Source organism: Cotesia glomerata, linkage group LG5, assembly GCF_020080835.1.
Source record: "Cotesia glomerata isolate CgM1 linkage group LG5, MPM_Cglom_v2.3, whole genome shotgun sequence".
NCBI lineage: Eukaryota > Metazoa > Arthropoda > Insecta > Hymenoptera > Braconidae > Cotesia > Cotesia glomerata.
The window spans coordinates 4,340,571-4,360,588 of NC_058162.1; the positions used below are offsets into that span (position 1 = coordinate 4,340,571).

At 28.9% G+C, this 20,018-nt stretch overlaps 2 protein-coding genes across 7 annotated transcripts; one reads left to right on the forward strand and one right to left on the reverse strand.

Moving 5' to 3' along the window:
• The first annotated feature begins 559 nt into the window (after positions 1–559).
• On the forward strand, positions 560–10,003 carry LOC123264571 (early endosome antigen 1-like). Of its 3 annotated transcripts, XM_044727881.1 has the most exons (7): positions 562–931; positions 1,215–1,306; positions 1,792–7,822; positions 8,978–9,067; positions 9,154–9,216; positions 9,327–9,452; positions 9,667–10,003. In XM_044727881.1, exons 1-7 carry the CDS (start codon positions 899–901, stop codon positions 9,739–9,741), a joined length of 6,510 nt encoding a protein of 2,169 aa, XP_044583816.1. In that variant the 5' UTR covers positions 562–898; the 3' UTR covers positions 9,742–10,003. The 3 variants fall into 3 exon arrangements, with proteins under 3 accessions (XP_044583818.1, XP_044583817.1, XP_044583816.1); XM_044727882.1 differs by lacking the exon at positions 9,154–9,216 and having other exon boundaries at positions 561–931; positions 9,667–9,763; XM_044727883.1 differs by lacking the exons at positions 9,154–9,216; positions 9,327–9,452 and having other exon boundaries at positions 560–931.
• LOC123264574 (cohesin subunit SA-1) lies at positions 9,973–19,313 on the reverse strand. Of its 4 annotated transcripts, none has more exons than XM_044727885.1 (9): positions 19,154–19,313; positions 18,729–18,966; positions 14,350–17,469; positions 13,321–13,491; positions 13,195–13,251; positions 12,329–12,364; positions 12,076–12,249; positions 10,160–10,244; positions 9,973–10,084 (listed from the first exon to the last, which is right to left on the reverse strand). In XM_044727885.1, the coding sequence occupies exons 2-9, from the start codon at positions 18,914–18,916 to the stop codon at positions 10,067–10,069; spliced, it is 3,849 nt and encodes a 1,282-aa protein (XP_044583820.1). In that variant the 5' UTR covers positions 18,917–18,966; positions 19,154–19,313; the 3' UTR covers positions 9,973–10,066. The 4 variants fall into 4 exon arrangements, with proteins under 4 accessions (XP_044583820.1, XP_044583822.1, XP_044583823.1 ...); XM_044727887.1 differs by having other exon boundaries at positions 13,195–13,246; positions 13,325–13,491; positions 19,154–19,311; XM_044727888.1 differs by lacking the exons at positions 9,973–10,084; positions 10,160–10,244; positions 12,076–12,249; positions 12,329–12,364 and adding an exon at positions 12,471–12,807 and having other exon boundaries at positions 19,154–19,312.
• Positions 19,314–20,018: the final 705 nt, after the last annotated feature.

The following is a 20,018-nucleotide window of genomic DNA, read 5'->3' on the forward strand; positions in this document are numbered from 1 at the left end:
TAAAAAAAATTTTTTTAATCACACTTAATGACATTAAAGTTAGCATTCACTTGATAATTTTTCAATTTTATTTAATAAGTAAATTTGCTCCGAAAAATTATTTCTAAAAAATTGCATTATTTATTTATTTAATTTTCTAAATGTCAATTTTTTTTTCTCATTTTCTTTGACATAATTTAATTGTTAAAAAAATTCTTAAAATTATAAAATATTTGCTAACTTAATTTTCATTTCATTTGCACTTACAGTTTTTCAAATTTTTTACAAAAAAAAATTTTTCAATAAAAAAAATTCTAAAAATTTTTAAATGTCGGCTAACTTTATTGTCATAATAAATATTCGTACTTACATCATTTAATAATTATTATTATATTTAATTTTTATAAAGAATCATTTATTTGATGTGTTATAAACTGTTTTCATCATTAAAATTAGCGCTAAAGCTCAAGAGTCTCGAGACCCATGACTTCTTTGAAGTAATCGCCGTAAGGGAGCATCTCAGTTCATTCGACCAAATTATTATTATTATTATTAAAATCCGTATGCGCGGTAACGGTGGTAACTATAGAACTTTGGTACGTTACGAATCTTGCATCTCACTTTAGTTTTCATTCAATAACAAGTTTGCGCTACTCCGGGGTAAATGAGCAAGAGAGATGAGTAGCAAGCTGGGGACGAACCCCTTAACCGGAGGTTAGAAATTTAAAAAGTAACCGGTGCATAACCGAAAAATCAGAGTCTAGTGTCAAAGGCCATTGCATTAATAATAGGCCAGAGTGTGATGTCTTCAACGTTTTAAAATTTTTGACTAAGTTACATATTTTTTTATACTTATTACAACAGTATTTATTTGTTAACAGTTATTTTTCAAGTGATTTAAATTAATATATATTTTAAAATGGAGCACTGGAGTAAAATAATAGTAGAATGGGTGAGTACTTTTGATAAAACATAAATTAATTACTGTCTTAATAGCGTCCATAATTTATGGCAATAAAGTTAGCCGACATCTAAAAATTTTTATGATTTTTTTTTATTAAAGAATTATTACAAAAAAAATTTTTTTCATTTGTTAACTTGAAAAACTAAGTACAATTTTTAAAAAATATTTTTTAGTTATAATTTAATAAATTAAGCAAAATAAAAAAATCAAAAATGTCGGCTAACTTTATTATTATCCATAATTTTATTTATAAATCTAAAATTAATTTTAGGTGAACTGTTTAAATTTAAATGAAACTCCATTAAAAGAAATTCAACAACTTCAAGATAATTCAACTATTTATGCCAAAATCATTCAGCAACTGTATGTAATTTTTCTTAAACTAATTTTTCGTTAATTTTTATGAAAATAAAGTTAGCTGACATTTAAAAATTTTTAGAAATTTTTTATTGAAGAAATTTCAATTAAACAATTAAAAGAAAATATTTCACATGTAAAAAACTTGAAAAACTACAAGTGAAATTTTTTAGAAATATTTTTTTAGTTGTAATTTAATTTAAAAAAAAAATCAAAAATTTTTAGACGTCTGCTAAGTTCAGTAATGAAAATTAAGTTAGCCGACATCTAAAAATTCTTAGAATTTTTTTTTATTGAAAAAATTTCTAAAAAAAAAAATTTCATTTATAAAAAACTTAAAAAACTATGAGTGCAATTTTAAAAAAATATTTTTCTATTACAAATTAATTATTAAAAAAAAAATCAAAAAATTAAAAACGTCGGCTAACTTTAATATTATACTTCAGTGTCATAAATTTTTAATGAGTATTTGTTTTTTTTTTTTTTTTTAGGAAAGCACCTAATGAAGTGAAAAATGTAAATTTATGTTGTGATATATCAAAATTTATTGAAGAAGAATATCCAGATTTTATAATTAATAAAAATGACGATGATGATGGTATATCTGAACATATATATCAAATGTCTCTTCTGTTGTTGAGTGCCTCACAAAAAGTGACTTTTCACCGACCTATGTACTCATTAAAAAATGATTCGCAAGTAACAATAAAAAAATTTTTAGAACTACTTTTGCCGTATGGAAAAGGATTAACATTCGATACGGTCCGTGATAGTATAGTAGAATTAGGAGATACAATTCCACAAACTCCTCCAAAGACACCGAAAGATCGACCGTTGAAAAATTATTTAACATCTCCAGCAGCGCAATCTGCTTATCGTCACAAAATGTTAAATGAACGTAATCGCGAGTTAAGGCTGTTGAAAGCTCAGTTGGAAACTGAACTTTTTGAAAAGGTAGACTTGCAGGGAGATATTAAAATCTTAGAAGATAAAGTTAAAAATTTACAAAAACAGTTGTCCAAAAAAACAGAAGAGCTGAAGAGACTCAGGATAGAACAGGCAAGTCCAAGAACTCCGCAGTCTGCGAGAAAGGATAGAAATAATCATAATGTTGAGGAGCATTTAAAAAAAGAAATTCAAAATGTCGAAGCGTATAATTTAAAACTCACGACAGAGTTGAATAAAATTGAGGATGAGCATGAAAGTTTAAAACGTCGTTTGGCATCTAAAGAACGTCTTGCTGCTACTTTGAAGGAGAAAGCTGAAGAATTTGAACGGGGGATGGAATCTTTGTCAATACAACTGGAAGTTAAGACCAATGAATTGTTAGATTTGAGGATGCAAAATGAAGAACTCAGAGGTCACATCAAGGGGATGCAAAGATACTCAACTGATGCTGACCAGAGTTTTGAAATGGATAATGTTGTGCATGCTGGGTCACCAGCTGTTGGGTTGAATATCAGCGAAGCTGCCAGTTCTATTATTGACATTCAGTTAAAAGAAGCGAATGAAGAATCTGCTAGGCTAAAAGATGAATTAGAGTGTATTAAGAATCAATTAGAAGAAGCTTTGCAGGAGTGTCAAGAATTCAAATCTCTCAACGATGTTTTAAATGAAAAAGTATTAAATTTTGATGAAACTAAAATGACTTTAGAAATAACAGAGGATAAATTAGAAAAACGACAATGCCAAATTAATATTATGGAGATGGAAAAAAAGACTCTAATGGATGAAATAGAAAAACAGAAAAAAATTATTGCTACTCAAGAAATCACTTTGAAAGAAACTCAAGAGTTAAAGGAAAAATTAGAATCTAATGTATCGACTATCGAAGAAGAATTAAATAGCTTGAAGATATCCTTAGTTACCACAGAAGACACTTTAGCGCAGACTATTACCACGAAAGAAGTTTTAGTTATGCAGTTAAGTGCAGCTGAAAATAAAATAGAAAGCCTGAAAGATGCTTTAAATATTGAGAGTAAAAAATACCAAGATTTAATCAAGGATTTAGAATATAAAGTTAGTAATTTAGAAGAGAATATCAATAGACAGTTGGAGCAAAATCGTCAGCTTGAAAAAATTGTTGATCAATTAAACAAAGATTTAAATGATTTACGTAAAGAATTTGATAATAAAAATTTAACTGTAAGTTCATTAAATGACAAAGTTGTTCAGTTAGAAGCAACGATTGTTGATTATTCTGATAACAAAAAACAGCTGGAAGAAATTATCACGCTAAAAGAAGAAGAGATAAATAAATTGAATCAAATTCTTGATAATAAAAACCTGACTTTAGATTCTTTGAATGTTAAATTACTAAATAAGGAAGAAGAGATTGTAAAGTATGTTAAAATTAAAAAAGAACTTGAGGAGACTATTGAAAAACAAGCTGGTGAATTTAAAAAATTGAGTAAAGAGATTGACGATACAAATTTAATAGTTGACTCTTTGAACAATAAAGTAGCGGAGCTTGAAAAATTAATTGAAAATAATTCTGAAATTAAAATTAAACTTGAAAATATTATTGAACAACAAAAGCAAGATTTGATTCAAGTTAATGGAATAGTTGATGAGAAAAATTTGGCTGTCGAATCATTACAAGCGAAGCAGTCGGAGCTGGAAAAAACAATTTCTAAAAATTCTGAAGATAAACAACAACTTGAAAATGCGATTGAGTATCAAAAGGAAAATTTAATTAAATTGAAAGATGAGCTTGATAATAAAAATTTAATTATTGATTCTTTAAATACTACACTGTTACAATTGGAGCAAAGTATTGTTATGTATTCTGAGGAAAAACGAGAGCTTAAGAAAATAATTGTTGACACAAATGAAGACACGCGTAAATTAACTCGGGATTTAGAAAGTAAAAATTCAACGATAGATTCATTGAATGCTAAAATCTTGGAACTTGAAGCCACTGTTGATAAATATTCGGAAGATAAATTACAATTTGAAGAAACTATTGAAAAATATAAGAAGGATGCTGTTAAATTTAATGAACAGCTTTCTGATAAAGATTCAATGATAGATTCATTGAATTCCAAGCTGGTGCATTTGGAAAATGAGATTGGAATACATTTACAAGAAAAACAGAAGCTTTCGGAAGCTAACGAGGAACAAAATAAGGAGTTAATTAAATTAACTACAGAACTTGATGATAAAAATCAAATGATGAATTCAATGAGCGTTAAGTTGGCAGAATTAGAAGAAAATCTTGCATTAATTTTGAATGAAAAACAGTTACTTGAAAAATCAATCGATATTTTAAATGGGGATTTAATGAATCTGAATATTGAAATAGATAATAAAAATTCATCAATAGATTCAATAAGTCACAAAATTTTAGAATTAGAAAATATTATTACCAGTAACTCGGATGAAAAAAGACAACTTGAAGCGATTGTTGAGAAGCTTAATGATGATATTGTTGATTTAAATACAAACATTGAAAATAAAAACTTAGCTCTTGATTCTCTCAATATTGTGCTGTCGGAAACAAAGGATACAATTGCAAGATATTTGGAAGAGAAGCAACAGCTTGAAGAGGATAATCAGCAACAAAAGAATGAGTTGATAAATTTGAATATGGAACTTGAAGAACGGCAATCAACAATTGAGTCAATGAATAATAAATTTTCACAACTGGAAGATGTCATCACCATTCATTTGAATGAAAAACAAGATTTACAAAACACTGTAGAGCAGCAAAAAAGTGAACAGATTAAATTAAATGAGGAAGTTGAAGCCAAACACACTACAATAGAATTACTAAACAATAAATTGTTACAGCTTGAAAATATTAATGCAACATTTTCTCAAGAGCAACTACGACTGCAAAATAGTTTGGAGGAACAGAAAAATGATTTGATGGAATTAAATAAGGAGTTAGAAGACAAAAATTCGAATATTGATTTGTTAAATCTTAAGATTTCAGAAATGGAATCTAAATTGAGTTTTAATGAATCAGCACTGACAGAAGCCGAAACAAAAATCTGTGAATTAAATGAACTCCGAGAAGAACTTCAAAGCCAGTTGGTGCAAGAACAAAAAAATAAACTACTTTGTATGGATGAAAAATATAGTTTGGAAATAAAACTGGACGACTTATTAAAATCTGAGGAAAAAAAATCAATTGTTGCGCAAGAAAAAATTCAAGAGTTGAATTCTCGGTGTGAAAAATTAAATTCAGAGCTTATTGTTACATATTCTAAAATTTCTGAGCAAGATGACGTGATACAAAAAATGATAACTGAACGTGATTTATTACAAAGCAAATTAGATAAAATGGAAAAGGATTTAGAGAGCCAAAAAGAAGAGTTGAAAAGTACAGTAATTAATATTGAAGAACTAAAACAAACTCATGAGCGGACAATTAGTAATTATCAAGAACGTGAAGATGCTTCTCGTGAACTTCTTAGCTCTGTAGAAAAAAAACTTTTGGCTACACAAAATGCATGTGAAACACTTAAACTTGACAAGAAAATTCAAGAAGAATCTCTTGCTGTTCTTAATGCTAAATTAGAACAACAAACTAAAGAAAAAGTTGAGTCTGAATTAAAAATGAAGGAGGTGATTGTTAATTTGCAAGAAGTTAGAGCGAGTCAAGAAGCAGTATTAGATGCGCAATCTAAAGCTCTTACTGATAGAGTTGCAGAGTTAGATGCTATGAAAAAGGAATTTGTTAAAGTTAAAGAAAATCTGGAGTTGAAAATTCATGAATATAAATTACAGAGTGAAGAAAAATTGAATGAATGTATTGTATTGAAAGAGTCTAATGAAAATTATCTTAAAGAGAAACAAGAGCTTGAATTTAAGTTGAGTGAAGTAAATAATGAAATAATAAAATTGAAAGAAGATTATGAAAGCTTGCAAAATGAATTTAAAGAAAAATTACAGACTACTGAAGCTATTATTAAAACCAAAACAGAAAATAATAAACAACTTTCGAATCAACTGAGTTTTGTAGAAACTGAAAGTAATAAACGCAATGAATATTTGTCTCGGCTGGTTCGAGAGAAGAATAAATTACAAGCTATGCTTGATAAGGTAATTGCTAGTCGTAATAATTTAGAAGAAAGTTTGGAGAATATTCACAAATCTTGGGATGACACTTTAAATAAAGTTCAACATATATTCAGTAAAAATAGTTCGGCTTGTGATGAATTGAAGCATTTGGAAGCGAAAAAAGAAGAGTTGAAAAAATTATTGAGTGATATTATTAATCGTCAATCTAAAACTTCAAAACCTCTTATTAAAGTTCTCTGTTGGATACCCTCGTGGTTTGAACAAAAGCTGGATGGAATTAAAAATGTTGGTGTTAAAAAAGAAATAAATGAGACTGATGATACTTTAGCAGACGAGCAATTAATTTTGGAAGCTGAAATTCAGAAAAATGAATTAATTCTTGAAGAGTTGGGTGTTTTGCAAAATAAAATAGATGAATTTTTGAACGCCTCGATGACTTATGAGTCAAATATAAAATCTGGTATTGTAAAACGCGAGCCGAGTGCTGAAGAAAAATTGCAGATACAATTAGAGAAGATAAATAAAGAGAAAAAAGATATGAAGGAAAAATTAGATGCTGCTCGGGTAAGAAATGCTAAGATGGAAAAAAATATTGACGAGCTGAGGAATGAAAATAGAAAAATTAAAACTGAGGTATTGACATCTTATTCTGATAACAAACCAGAAGTAGAACGTTTGACGAAATTAACTGAACAGTTGGAGCAACAAATTGAAGTTCTTAGAAAAGAGAAAGAAGAAATGGAGAATAAATTAAAGAACGATGATTTTGATGCTAGACTTAAAGAGGTACATCATGAGTATGGATTGAAACTGGAGAAATTGAAGCAAAAGATGAAAGTAGCTTACAATGAACAGGTTAGTAAGCTTCAAGTTGAGCAGGACCAGGCGATGTCTGAGAAGATAGCCGCCCTGAAGGCCAAGATGGAACAACAATGTAAAAAATATTCTGAAGATATCGCGAGGTACAAAGCTCATGTCAGTGATTTATCATCACAGTTTTGGAATGTCGGCGAGAGGCTTTTAGCAGAGCAACAGGAGAAAGAAACTGTTCAGCAACATCTTCGTGAACTGCAAAAAAAATATCAGTCGGCAATGCATGACGCCAACCAATCGCTTGCTCTAGCTCACAGCCAAATAAGTTCATCGACTTTGGATAGAGATTTTAGTTATGACCGATCGGATGTCCCACGACAAAGCTTCCGAGCAGTTCAACTTATTGAGGAAGAGACTACTACTACACGAAGACACAGTGTTAAAAGTATTCAAGCTATGGGGAATGCTTTCAGTGTTGAAGATGAAGAGGGCGAGGTCTTTAATAACGACTTTTTAACAGACTTGAAGGAAGGCAAATTCCGCACTACTGAACAACCACCTGATTTCGATAGACTTTCCGAATTAAGGATGAGGAATTCATTATGTCGGCCTCATCTTCGGTCTTCTTATGCTGTTGAGACTAATTTCCATCCGTTTGCTATTACTGAAGAAGATATCAAGGTAAGTTTTACATTTTGGTGCATATTTAGTTGATTCATGGATTGAAAAATAATGAGTAACTAGCACTATGTGACTACCGTGACTTGTGAACTATAAATAAATAAAATTTTGCTTTATTAAATAATGACTTTGTTTAAATTGCACTGTAATTTTTTATATATTGACGTTTTTAAAGATATAAGCTCATCCCGATGTTACACTCATCAAGAGCTCTCATTTGAGTACCCACATACATTTTGATATATTTTTCATATATACATATATATAATATATATAAATATATGAAAAATTGATGTGGGTACTCAAATGAAAGGTCTTGATGAGTGTAATATCGGGGTGAGCTTACATCTTTAAAAATTTCAATAGTTCACATGATACAAGGTCATTTCTTAATTATGTTAAATTGCACTGTACTTTTTTAACTATTGACATTTTTAAAGATATAAATTCATCCCGATGTAACACCCATAAAGAGCTTTCATTTGAGTACCCACATGCATTTTTGATATATTTTTCATATATACATATATATAATATATATAAATATATGAAAAATTGATGTGGGTACTCAAATGAGAGGTCTCGATGAGTGTAACATCGGGATGAGCTTATATCTTTAAAAATGTCAATATTTCACAAGAAACAAAGTCATTTCTTAATTATGTTAAATTGTATTGTACTTTCTTAGCTATTGACATTTTTAAAGATATAAGCTCATCCCGATGTTACACTCATCAAGAGCTTTCATTTGAGTACCCACATGCATTTTTGATATTTTTTTCATATATACATATACATAATATATATAAATATATAAAAAATTGATGTGGGTACTCAAATGAAAGGTCTTGATGAGTGTAATGTCGGGATGATCTTATATCTTTAAAAATGTCAATAGTTCACGAGATACAATGTCATTTCTTAATTATATATCTAGAAATAGAGCATTTTCAAATGCAGTCTAAATATTTATTATAATAAATTGACTATCGGTGAGAATGACATGAAACCTTGAAAAGGCACAAATTTAAATCAAGACCTTTGCAATGACACAAAATTTTACTAAAAAAAAAATGATTTTATCATATGACTATCCTAAACACAAAATTTTCCTTATTCTCTTAATAATATAGATTAACTTTATTTTTACTATAGAGCGGTCCAACCAACGATGAAACATTTAATGATAGCCTCAGTCAAAGTCTCCTTCCAGGTCAAAAAGCTAAAAAGAAGGATAGAACACAAGTAAGTATTTTTCAATTAGATGATTATGTATTTGTTTTGTTATTTATGTATTCGGTAAATTATTTTGTCGTTGTTTCAATTTATAGACGTCTTATAAAAGACCTGGTCCTCCTACTCCAAGTAAAAATGGTGGTAGATTGTCACTCCAGGTAAATTAAATGGAAAAGTTGTATTGTCTTTGTATTTAATTATTTGTTTTTATAATAATTATTAATCATCAAAGGTATGTTATGTTATCATGTGGTGTATGTGTTTATAGGGTAATGAATTAAAGAGTCCGAATTCGAGAATACTTCGAGATAGAAACAGTGAAAGACGTACTACAACAACTCCAAAACGATTAAAAGACTTCTTTTCAACTTCATTGTCAAGACGCCAAGATGAGGTGAGAATAAGAAGTAACAACCCTCGGAAGTGCATGACATCTTTGTGTATCCTCTTCTTCCTTACCTTGATCCTTAATTTTCCTATTGAATTTGTGGAATTGACTCTTGGAATATTTGTTTACGTATTGTGATTATTGTTATTACTTTATACAATTTTCATTTTCATTATCAAATATTTGTAATAAAAAATGTTTTTTTTTTTTACACTTTTAGAACACACCGGCTACTCCGAAAGGTCGCAGGCTAAGCAGCATTTTTCGTAAACCACGAGCCGCAGAAAAAAATTAAAAATACTTGTTTGAAAAAATAATTTGTTGCATTGATTATTTATGTTTGTTAAAAAATAATTTAAATGAAAAATTCAATTTCTTACAATTATGTTTTAATTATAGTTGATAATATTTTTATAGTTATAATTTATTATTTATTAGTAGTCCAGAAAAAAAAATATTTGTTCGGGAAATTTGTATTAGTTATCCACGATAACAATTATTTTTTTTCCTCAAAATAAAATGAAATAAAAATAAAATATAAAAAAGCATTTTAGTAACAAAATAATTAATATTATTTTTATGGATTTTTTAAATCTTCTTATTCACTTATCACTTTCTTCCTACTCGGAATCAGATTCCTGAAAAAAAAAAATAATAAGATTTAATTTAAAAAAATAATTACAAATTTTAATTAAATGTCAAGAAAAACATACCATGTATTGGCCTGGCGCATATCTTCCAGAATTTCTTGCCGTTCTTCGAAGTTCTCGTGGCTCTTGTTGGTCCTGACTGCGTCGTCTTTTTGCAAAATTAAAATTTATTATTTGTTACATATAATAATAAAGCATAAAATAAAGTACCCAGTAGTTCAACAAGTTTCAAAGTAAAACATATTAGACCCTACTTTTAATAAATAATGATGTAATTATTAGTTCAAATTAGTGATTTTAATGAAAATATAAACAATTTTGAATTGATTAGCAAAATAACAAAAATAATTGAATACTTATATTTTGACAACATTTTTAAGATAGACTATCAAAGGAGTAGTAGTTGAACAATCAATTCTGACAAGCCGCAGAAGTTGAACACTTCGAGAGCAGTAGTTGAACTAATTAAATATATCGACGGTCTAATTAACAATTTGTCTAACTTTTTATGATTTAGAGAGTGATTTTTTAACATTTTGATGTAGCAATAATCCAATTATCAATTATTAGAATGATTCAAACCTAAATATTAAATCTCTATTAGATATTAATGATATTAAATGGTTTTTTAAAGTGATAATAAATTTTAAACTAATTTTTTTTTTTGTACAAATGAAGATTCTCTAAAATGGAGTTAGGCAATATGCATAGCAAAAATTTTCAACTTTTTATTAAAATATCCAAAGATTTATAACATATTATTGAATAATATTAAAAATAATACTGTGAATATTTAATGTTCATTTAAAAATGAGAAATATTTGTATTTAATTTTTTAATTACATTTTTTATGAATGACAAAGTAAATTTTCAATTACAAATCAAAAAAACTCAATTCAAAACGTTCAGTAATTTTTAACTACACTAATTTTTAGCTATAAAACTTATTTAATTTGCAGTAATTAATACAAATCATAATGCTGATCACTAGTCTATAAGCCTAATAGAAGTTAGAGTGCTGTTAAAATTAAACGGCCCGAGCTTGTTCAAGTTATGGGTACCGTTTTGAAAATTTGGAGGTATAGTTAGACGCTAAAATTTAATATAAAAATTATAGTTTATGTCTTAGCAAAAAATATGTATTATTTAAAAAAGACTATTTCTTTGGGTGGTATAATTTTTTTTACTTAAAATGATATACCGTTTTTTTTTACTGATTGTTCGGTTTACAGTTTAGTATCTTTTTCATGAAAAAAATAGCATCTATCGGCTATTCTAGACATGTAAACTTTTAAATTAACAAAAGTATAATTGTTTTGATTTATAATTGAAAAAACTTACAGAAATCAATTACTGTATCATTGAATAATTATGAAATGCGCATATTACTCATAATAAATCTGGCAAAATCTGCCGTTGAATATTATAAATTCATGTAGCCTTGAAGTTTTCAAGTCAACTTTATTTGATTATTTGTTAGAATCCGATTTTGATTAACTTTTAAGATAATGAGTCTCTCTTATTATTTTACTTCTCTTTAACACATCGAAATTGCTATGATCAATTTATAAGTAAGCATATATACATACAAATAACTTTCTTTCTATATGAGTTTCTTAGTTAAATCTATTATAATTAAATTATAAACTGTCTTATTATAATTTTATTGCTATAAATTCTCAAGAAATCTATCTAATTATAGTGATTATCATTATTATCAAATATAGATACTGTACTCGCAGTGCATTGTTATGTTATTACTATGTATCTACTATACTTTAAAAAATCATTGTATTATTATTATTATTATTATTAGTTTGCCATATGGCAATTAGCCTTGGCATAATAAATAAATAAATAAATATACGGATTTTGTATTACAACAATTCAAAAAGTCTGTTCAAGTATTGGTCCCATTTTTATAAGTGTTCAAGTAGTGGGTACTTTACCTTATTAATAAAATAAATAAAACGACATACCCTGCTCTATTTTGTATTTGCAATGTTTTAAATCTGTCATCAACATCTTGTGACGGACTAGCAGTGTCTTCAATCGTTGGTATCGGTGAGGCTGGAGTAACTGGAGGTATATCACTATTATCGAAAAAGCTAGCTGCTTTTGTTTTCGAAATAGTAGTTTTTGTAATGCTGAGTCTGAGAATCAATAAAAAAATCATCTGTGGATTTTTAATAGTAAAAAAAAAAAATAAATAAATAAATATAAAACACTTACGGAGACTTTTTAGGCTGCCTTTTCTTTTTCTGCTTGCTAAAAGGAAAGTTAAAAGTCGCTTAAAGTTTACACTAGCAATAAAGGATTGAGGAGCAGTAGGGTAAATCAGGGGGTTTCGCATTAATTAACATCATTGTTTTAATCTATTAAACCAATTTGTATTGTCGACACACCAAAATACAATTTTCTTTTGTAATTTTAATAATTATGCAAAAAATATCGTTTTTCTTTTTATGCATGCGTGGTATACAATAATTTAGGACGTCAATATAATAATTTTTAGAAAAAAAAAGATTTCGAGATTTTACCGAAACAAAAAAAAATAAAATATAAAAAAAATCCCGCAGTTGAGCATCCCCTGTAGTATCCCCTAATGCTCCATTGTAACTTTCAACTACGGGTACTTTTTTCAGGGTAAAAAGATCAGACTGTTTTCGACGAACCGGTGCAGGAGGGGCCAGAATTCAAGTCATCGATTCCTGAAAAATTATATCCATGGTTTCCTTGATAATGATGATAATTATTAATTAAAAACGTTGTGAATGTTTTGGTGTTGAACCCTCTTGCACTGAGCCATCGATTTATGACATGATGAAAAGCGATACTCGCGAATCGTAGTGCATTTTTAATTTTTTATTATGTTAACAGAATAATAATAAAAATAATTTTTTTTTTTTAACACAAAAATTCAAGCACACAGCGTAATAAATGATACTAATGATGGATTATTAATAAATGAAAAGCAAATATATGAGTGAGTACAGGTTATTAATAACTAAAGCATACAATAATTAAATAAAGTAAAATAAAATAAATTGAATATAATGGTTAAAGATGCTAACATTAAATCAAGTGATCAAACTCACCCCACAAATTCATGATCTGAACCATCATCAGCTTCTTCTGGTTCTTCTTCTTCTGTAATTTAAAGTAATTATTTTTTTATTAAAATATTTTAAGAACAAAAAAATAAAATGAATAAAAAAAAAGACAAACCTGCTAACTGATCCTTTTTACGTCTTGTATAAGCTCGCTTACTCGTTACGGGTACCTGATCTGTTTCTCCGTGCAATAAACTGTTTCGGTATAATAAAAGTGGCTGCCAGTCTTCTCCGCGTGAGGAAGGCATTCCAGCAGGTAATCTTTTATCCAAGAAATTCAATCTACAATAGTAACAATAAAAATTAAATACTTTTAAAAAAAAAAATAACAATAATACAATATAATTAAGGTAATTATTGACACTTACAATTTTATTTTAGTTAAAAAAAACAAACTAACTCTAATAAAGTAATAAATACTAGCAACCTTGCAGTCACTATGTGACTGCCGTGACTTGTGAGCTATAAATAAATAAAATTTTGCTTTATTAAATAATGACTTTTGATAAATTGCACTGTATTTTTTTAACTATTGACCTTTTTCAAGATATAAGCTCATCCTGATGTTACACTTATCAAGAGCTTTCATTTGAATACCCACATGAATTTTGATATATTTTTCATATATACATATATATAAATATATAAAATATATGAAAAATTGATGTGGGTACTCAAATGAAAGGTCTTGATGAGTGTAATGTCGGGATGAGCTTATATCTTTAAAATTGTCAATAGTTCACAAGATATTTGTTAAATTGCTCTGTACTTTCTTAACTATTGACGTTTTTAAAGATATAAGCTCATCCCGATGTTACACTCATCAAGAGCTTTCATTTGAGTACCCACATGCATTTTGATATATTTTTCATATATACATTATACATATATATAAATATATAAAATATATGAAAAATTGATGTGGGTATTCAAATGAAAGGTCTTGATGAGTGTAACATCGGGATGAGCTTATATCTTCAAAAATGACAATAGTTCACGAGATACAAGGTCATTTTTTAATTATCTATATAGAGAAAGAGCATTTTATTTTTTTAATTAGAATAAAATTGCAAGTGTCAAACAATTAGGCCAGTATCAATAACCGGGTCTTTCACTTTATATCCATGAAAGTTAACTTACACTAGACGTTTATCTTGTTTCAACAATTTATTAGTAAATTCAGCAAGAATTTCAAGATACGGAAGATTCGGTGGTGGTCCAGTAGGATCCAATTCAACACCATCCGGTGGTGTGATAGCAAAGAAAACCCCAGCTCGATGTAAAGCTGTAATAGCTTCACGATTTTTAATCGCATCAAGCCCAAATGACAGAGCAAATCTTTTAGCAAGTTCTTTAATAGCCGTAAACTCTTCGCTATTTTTATTGACTTTATCCTTTTCAGCTAAGATTTCGTTGAAAAGAGTATTTAAACTCAATTGCATTGTCAACGCACAAGTAGTCTTATTAATATCTCGTGCTTTGCCCAACGTTGTTTTGATAATATCACCATAATCGTTGTAGTATTTTACATAATGTTTAAAAACATCCGCAGCAGCGTTAGTAGGGATTATATTATATACTATAAGTTTACAATATCCAGCAAGAAAATTTCTTCTTTTATGAAGCTCTTCAATTTTAGAATGTTCATCATGCTCATCATCTTCTTCTTCAACAAAAACATACTCTTGAATAAATTGATTGAGCATATTTTGCATAATAGGATCCGCTTCGTAGACAAGTTGGTGCAGCAAAACGTTAGCTTGAGACGTCAATTGAGAGCAAAACATAACGAGCATATCACAAATAGTATTGTATGCTTCTTCCCGTAAAATAGCTACACGATTGCCCTCACCAGCAACAAAATACCGCATAGAGTCCATGAAAGCCGTCAGCTGGTCGTGTAATTGAGCAGCTTCTTCCTCGCCGCGCTTACCCATGTCACCAGCTTCCATAAGTTGATTTTGGCCCCACAAAATAGCAAAAAAACACGCGCTAATCGCGTACTTTCCAGCTTCTTCAGGAAAATTTTTAGATACATCTTTTGCGTCCTCAATATCACGATAAAGTGAGTTCCAAATTTTTTTACCATTCATATTGTGACAACTATAAAAAATAGCAATTTTTTTCAAAGAATGTACAACATCAAAGATCTCATCTTCATTTGGAATTTCAGCGCCTTCTATTAAATTTCTATAATCATCAATCACTTCATTATATCTATTAACAATAGTATCAATGAGTGTCGACCGTGAAATATCACATTTAGTAAATATTGCATTGCCTTCAACGCACATGTGCTCTAAAGTTTTAGCAGCAGTATCCAAAACATCATTGTCATGCGTTTTTTCAACAATCACGTGAATTTTTTCAAGCAATGTTTCAAGATTTTTCTCCTGTCGGGATTTAGTATAAATATCAAGATCAAAATACTGAGGCACGGACAATAAATTTGCTAATTTTTCCGGATCAGCGCTGTACTTATCAAGCAAAAGCGGAAGCGTAACAATAAAATGTTCTGTTAATTTTTGCTTATCATCTTGAACCTGTTTTTGTTCTTTAGTAGATAAAATTTTACGCGTAGGTCCACGTCCAACTGGAGCTTCACCAGTTGCCGCTTGTTTAATACAACAGACCATCAGCTCAATCAATGATGTTTCTTTTTGATTATCAAGAGCCTCTTCTTCTGGCCCCGCTTCCTCTAATAGTAGATCAGTCATACATTCCCAGTCTTTCATCATTTGATTAGTTTCAATAAGCGAATCCACAAGATAAGCACCGTGCTCATGCAACTCAGATTCGATGAAAAATAAAACTAAATCGCGAATAAGCGGAGTATTGGGAAGTCTTTTCTTGCCTCTCTTAGTTTTTACTCCAGCTACTGCTTCTTCGTCTTGAGTAAATAAGCGCTCGTTTAAAAATTCACCAGCAGCTTGAGCTACCGCTCGATGAGATGAATATACAAGCTCATAAACGTGCTCACAATCTTTGTCAGATAAAATTTCACGGTGGTGCTTCAAAATGGATATCACAAGTTTAACAGCTTGAACAGCGACATCGTACTCTTTGTCAAGAGTCATTGCGACAATTCGATCTTTGAATTTACTTGTAAACAATTCAAGTTTAGCTTTCAGCTCTTCCGAAGCGTAAAGTGGCTGTAAAGCTTGTAAACATTTTAATCTAACTTCTCCGACTTTGTCATGTAATGTCCAGCCAATGTATTTTAAGTAAGAATCATCCAAAAAATTTTGATGAAATTTTTTCATCCATACTCCGATTTCTGCCATACAAATAGCACGAATTTCAGGCAATGTATCTCGATATCTATGTACAAAAACAGATTTAAACATATAAGTAAGCATATTTTTTATTTCATCCATATTTTCTTCAAGCTCTTTTCTTTTTGACATAAGTGACTCTAAACGATCGTTAGCTCTGCGCTCTTTTGTTTTTTGTCTTTCAGCTTCGTATTGACGTTGAGTGTTATCAAGGTTGACAGAAACAGTCAGAGCAACGTCAACAAGTGCTGTCATTAATTTCATAGCTGCTAAAGTAGCAGTATGACGAAAAGCTCGTACTTGTGAATCTGATAAGCCAGTTAATAAAGATATGACATTATCCATTAAAAATTGATCGTAAATTATCGAATACTGACATTGACGTACAAGAATTTGAACGAATTCGCAAAAGTTAGCCCGGAATTTTTTCCAAGGCTGTCCTGTCATTATCAAAGGATATTCTCCACTTTCTTCATCGAATTCTTCTGTCATTTTACGGATAATAGCCACGTGTTCCATGTTAGCTTGCATATCTGATGTAATGCGTCCTTTACATCCGCTGGCGTTTATAAAAAATTGCATCAACATAAGAAGTGCACTGTCACGAGTCATCTTGTATTTTTCAATCCAATCATCGACAATATTAGTTAGTGTCGAGCGATTATTTTTAATTATATAATAAAGACTAGCTTCATCCTCAGTGTTTGAAGTATTTGGAATCCGCTTTGCACGACCTCGTGTACCGCCACCTCGTCCTCGAAGTGGTTGTGCTGGAACATAATCAGTATCTACTTCACGATATTTAGGCTGATTAACAGTACCTCCTCGCATTCTTGCTCGGGTGTTTCTTGTAATCCTCATGTTAGACGCAGCCGGGGTCAAGGGTTGTTCAAATTGAGCAGCGTCATTGGTTGGTTGTTGTTCTTGATACTGAAGATGAGAGGTGTTAGGAGAACTGTAACTTTCTGAAGAATAATTCTCTGACCTACAACATAGGAATTAAGATTTATCATGTTGGTGTATCAGCTCCTTAATTGTAAATATTATGACTCTTCAATAAACTAGAATTAAAATTTTTAAATTGCTATTGAAAATATACATCAAAGAAAATGTAGAATACTTTATGAAATTAAATGATAAAATATACATAAATTGTAAATAGATAGTATGTGAGATGCAAATGACGAAACTAAAATATATTTTAATGAACTGTACAAAACTAATTGTAAAACAAAAATACCTACTTAGTTAAATAAATATATATTATTATTAATAATTATCAAAGCAGGCAAATAAATTAATCGACGGTCTAATTAGCAATTTGTTCAACTCCTTATTTTTTAGAGGGTGATTTTTTAACATTTTGATGTAGCAATAATGCAATTATAAATTATTTGAATGATTCAAACCTAAATATTATATCTCTATTAAATATTAATGATATTAAATGTTTTTTTAAAGTGATAATAAATTTTGAACTAATTGTTTTTTTTCGTACAAATATAAGATTCTCTAAAATGGAGTTAGACAATTTGCTAATTAGATTGTCGTAATACTTCTTGTTTAAACGCAACGTTTCACAATAATTTATTGCTTACTCACACGGAAAGAACAAAATGACACTGAATATCATCCCAGATTATACTCAGTGATATTTCTGATGAAAAAAAAATTCCGATTGTAGCTAAAAAAATCCAGATTATACGGTGTGATATCTGGATTATACTCATTGTAATCAGGATTATACTAGCTACTATCTAAAAAATTTTTACGCTCAGTATAATCTGGGATGATATCCAGTGTCATCTTGTTCTTTTCGTGCAGGCTCTCAAATTATTAAATAAGAAGTATTAATTTATTTGCCCGCTCCACTAATTATCCTCTGAAGAGTCATAATAATTAAGATTTATAATAATTATAACTGCACAGAAAAAAAAATGTTCTAGAATCAAGTATATAATTTTGAAGAACTTCATCTTCTTGATTTAAGTAAAAAAAATTCTCTAACTAAGAAATTTTTTTTACTTTTTACTTTTTAAGTTATTTTTTTTTTTAGTATAAATTTAAAATTTTTATTTTCAGTCGACGCTCTCTGTATTTGACCACATTCTTCCTCTGTATTTGACGATTTTACACAGCTCTTATGGACAAGGACGAGTCAAATACAGAGAATGGTCCTGTACGGGCGAGTCAAATACAAAGAGCGTTGACTGTTTTATATTCAATTATTGTTAAAAAAATAACCTCGGTGTGTGTGAAGGTGTCTGTGGTGCCTGATTATATACAGAGTATCCCACAAAATTATCTTGATTGTCTCCACCGATGTTATCAATCATTGGTGTCATTGGGTTCATAGGTGTCATCGGTTCTTGGTACTCAGGAGGCACTGGATCATCCATCCGGATCCTCTTGCCTCCACGTCGGGGCATCATTTTTGATAGTTATTATTATAAACAGTTAATGTAAATTATCTCGAAAACTCCTGAAACATTTTAATTAGAATATTAAACAACATAATTTAAAGTAGTGTTTATTATGATTATTTTGACATCAAAACAATCAGCGTCCATAGTGAATACACTAATAACCAAACCTTAAGAAATGTAAATTTTCACATAAATAAAAATATAATTATTATATTGAATAGTTTAGAAAATTCAGCAACTTACTTGTTGATATATGTCACTTATAATAATAAATTATGTCACAAAATAAATAATATTTCCGGAACTTAGCGGGAAATCAAAACCGCCAATTTATTGTTAGCCGCCATCTTTATTATTCCTTACAACACAGTGTTGCTGTTACAAAGCTATAGTCATTTTTTATTAGTATAGTAATTTCACGCCGCGTGTGTACTAAACTATACCTAGAATTGTGGAAGACATGTTTTATTTACTTTTTCTAGAGAGAAACTTATAGAAGAGACATCTTTATTTTTTATGAAAATTAAAAATTAATGTAGCAGGTATTTAAAATTTATGAAAATTAAGTTAGCCGACATCTAAAAATTTTAACAATTTTTTATTTAAAAAAATTATTAAGATAAAAAACCCAGTTATTGGTCCTTGCAATTTTATTTTAACTAAAAAAAAAAAGCCAACTCCAAAACAAATTAATAAATACAATTTGTAAATTATAAATTTTTAGATAATTGGATTTTTGAGAACATTTTATTTTTTTAATTAGACTAAAATTGCAAGTGTCAAACAACTAGGCCAGTGTTAATAACTGAGTCTTTTACCTTACAAAAAAATAAAAAAAAATTTTCATTTGTAAAAAACTTGAAAAACTATAAGTGAAATTTTTTAAAAATATTTTTTAGTTCTAATTTAATAATTGAAAAATAATAAAAAAATTAAAAACCTCAGCTAACTTTAGTATTATTGATAATTTTAGGAATTTTTTTAACAAATAAATTAAAAGAAAATATTTTTAGCAGATGCTTAATAATTTTTAGAATTTTTTTTTTAAATTAGAAAAAAAATTGACATGTAAAAATTTTAAAAAATAAAAAATGCAGTTTTTTAAAAA

Coding starts and splice junctions, on each gene's coding strand:
- LOC123264574 (XM_044727885.1), bottom strand. CDS start 18,916: ATGATGCCCCGACGTGGAGGCAAGAGGATCCGGATGGATGATCCAGTG. Junction 12,250..12,328: donor AGGCAGCCTAAAAAGTCTCC/GTAAGTGTTTTA, acceptor ATTGATTCTCAG/ACTCAGCATTACAAAAACTA. Junction 10,245..12,075: donor CAAATACAAAATAGAGCAGG/GTATGTCGTTTT, acceptor TTTTGCAAAAAG/ACGACGCAGTCAGGACCAAC.
- LOC123264571 (XM_044727881.1), top strand. CDS start 899: ATGGAGCACTGGAGTAAAATAATAGTAGAATGG. Junction 1,307..1,791: donor GCCAAAATCATTCAGCAACT/GTATGTAATTTT, acceptor TTTTTTTTTTAG/GAAAGCACCTAATGAAGTGA. Junction 9,068..9,153: donor AAAAGAAGGATAGAACACAA/GTAAGTATTTTT, acceptor TTCAATTTATAG/ACGTCTTATAAAAGACCTGG.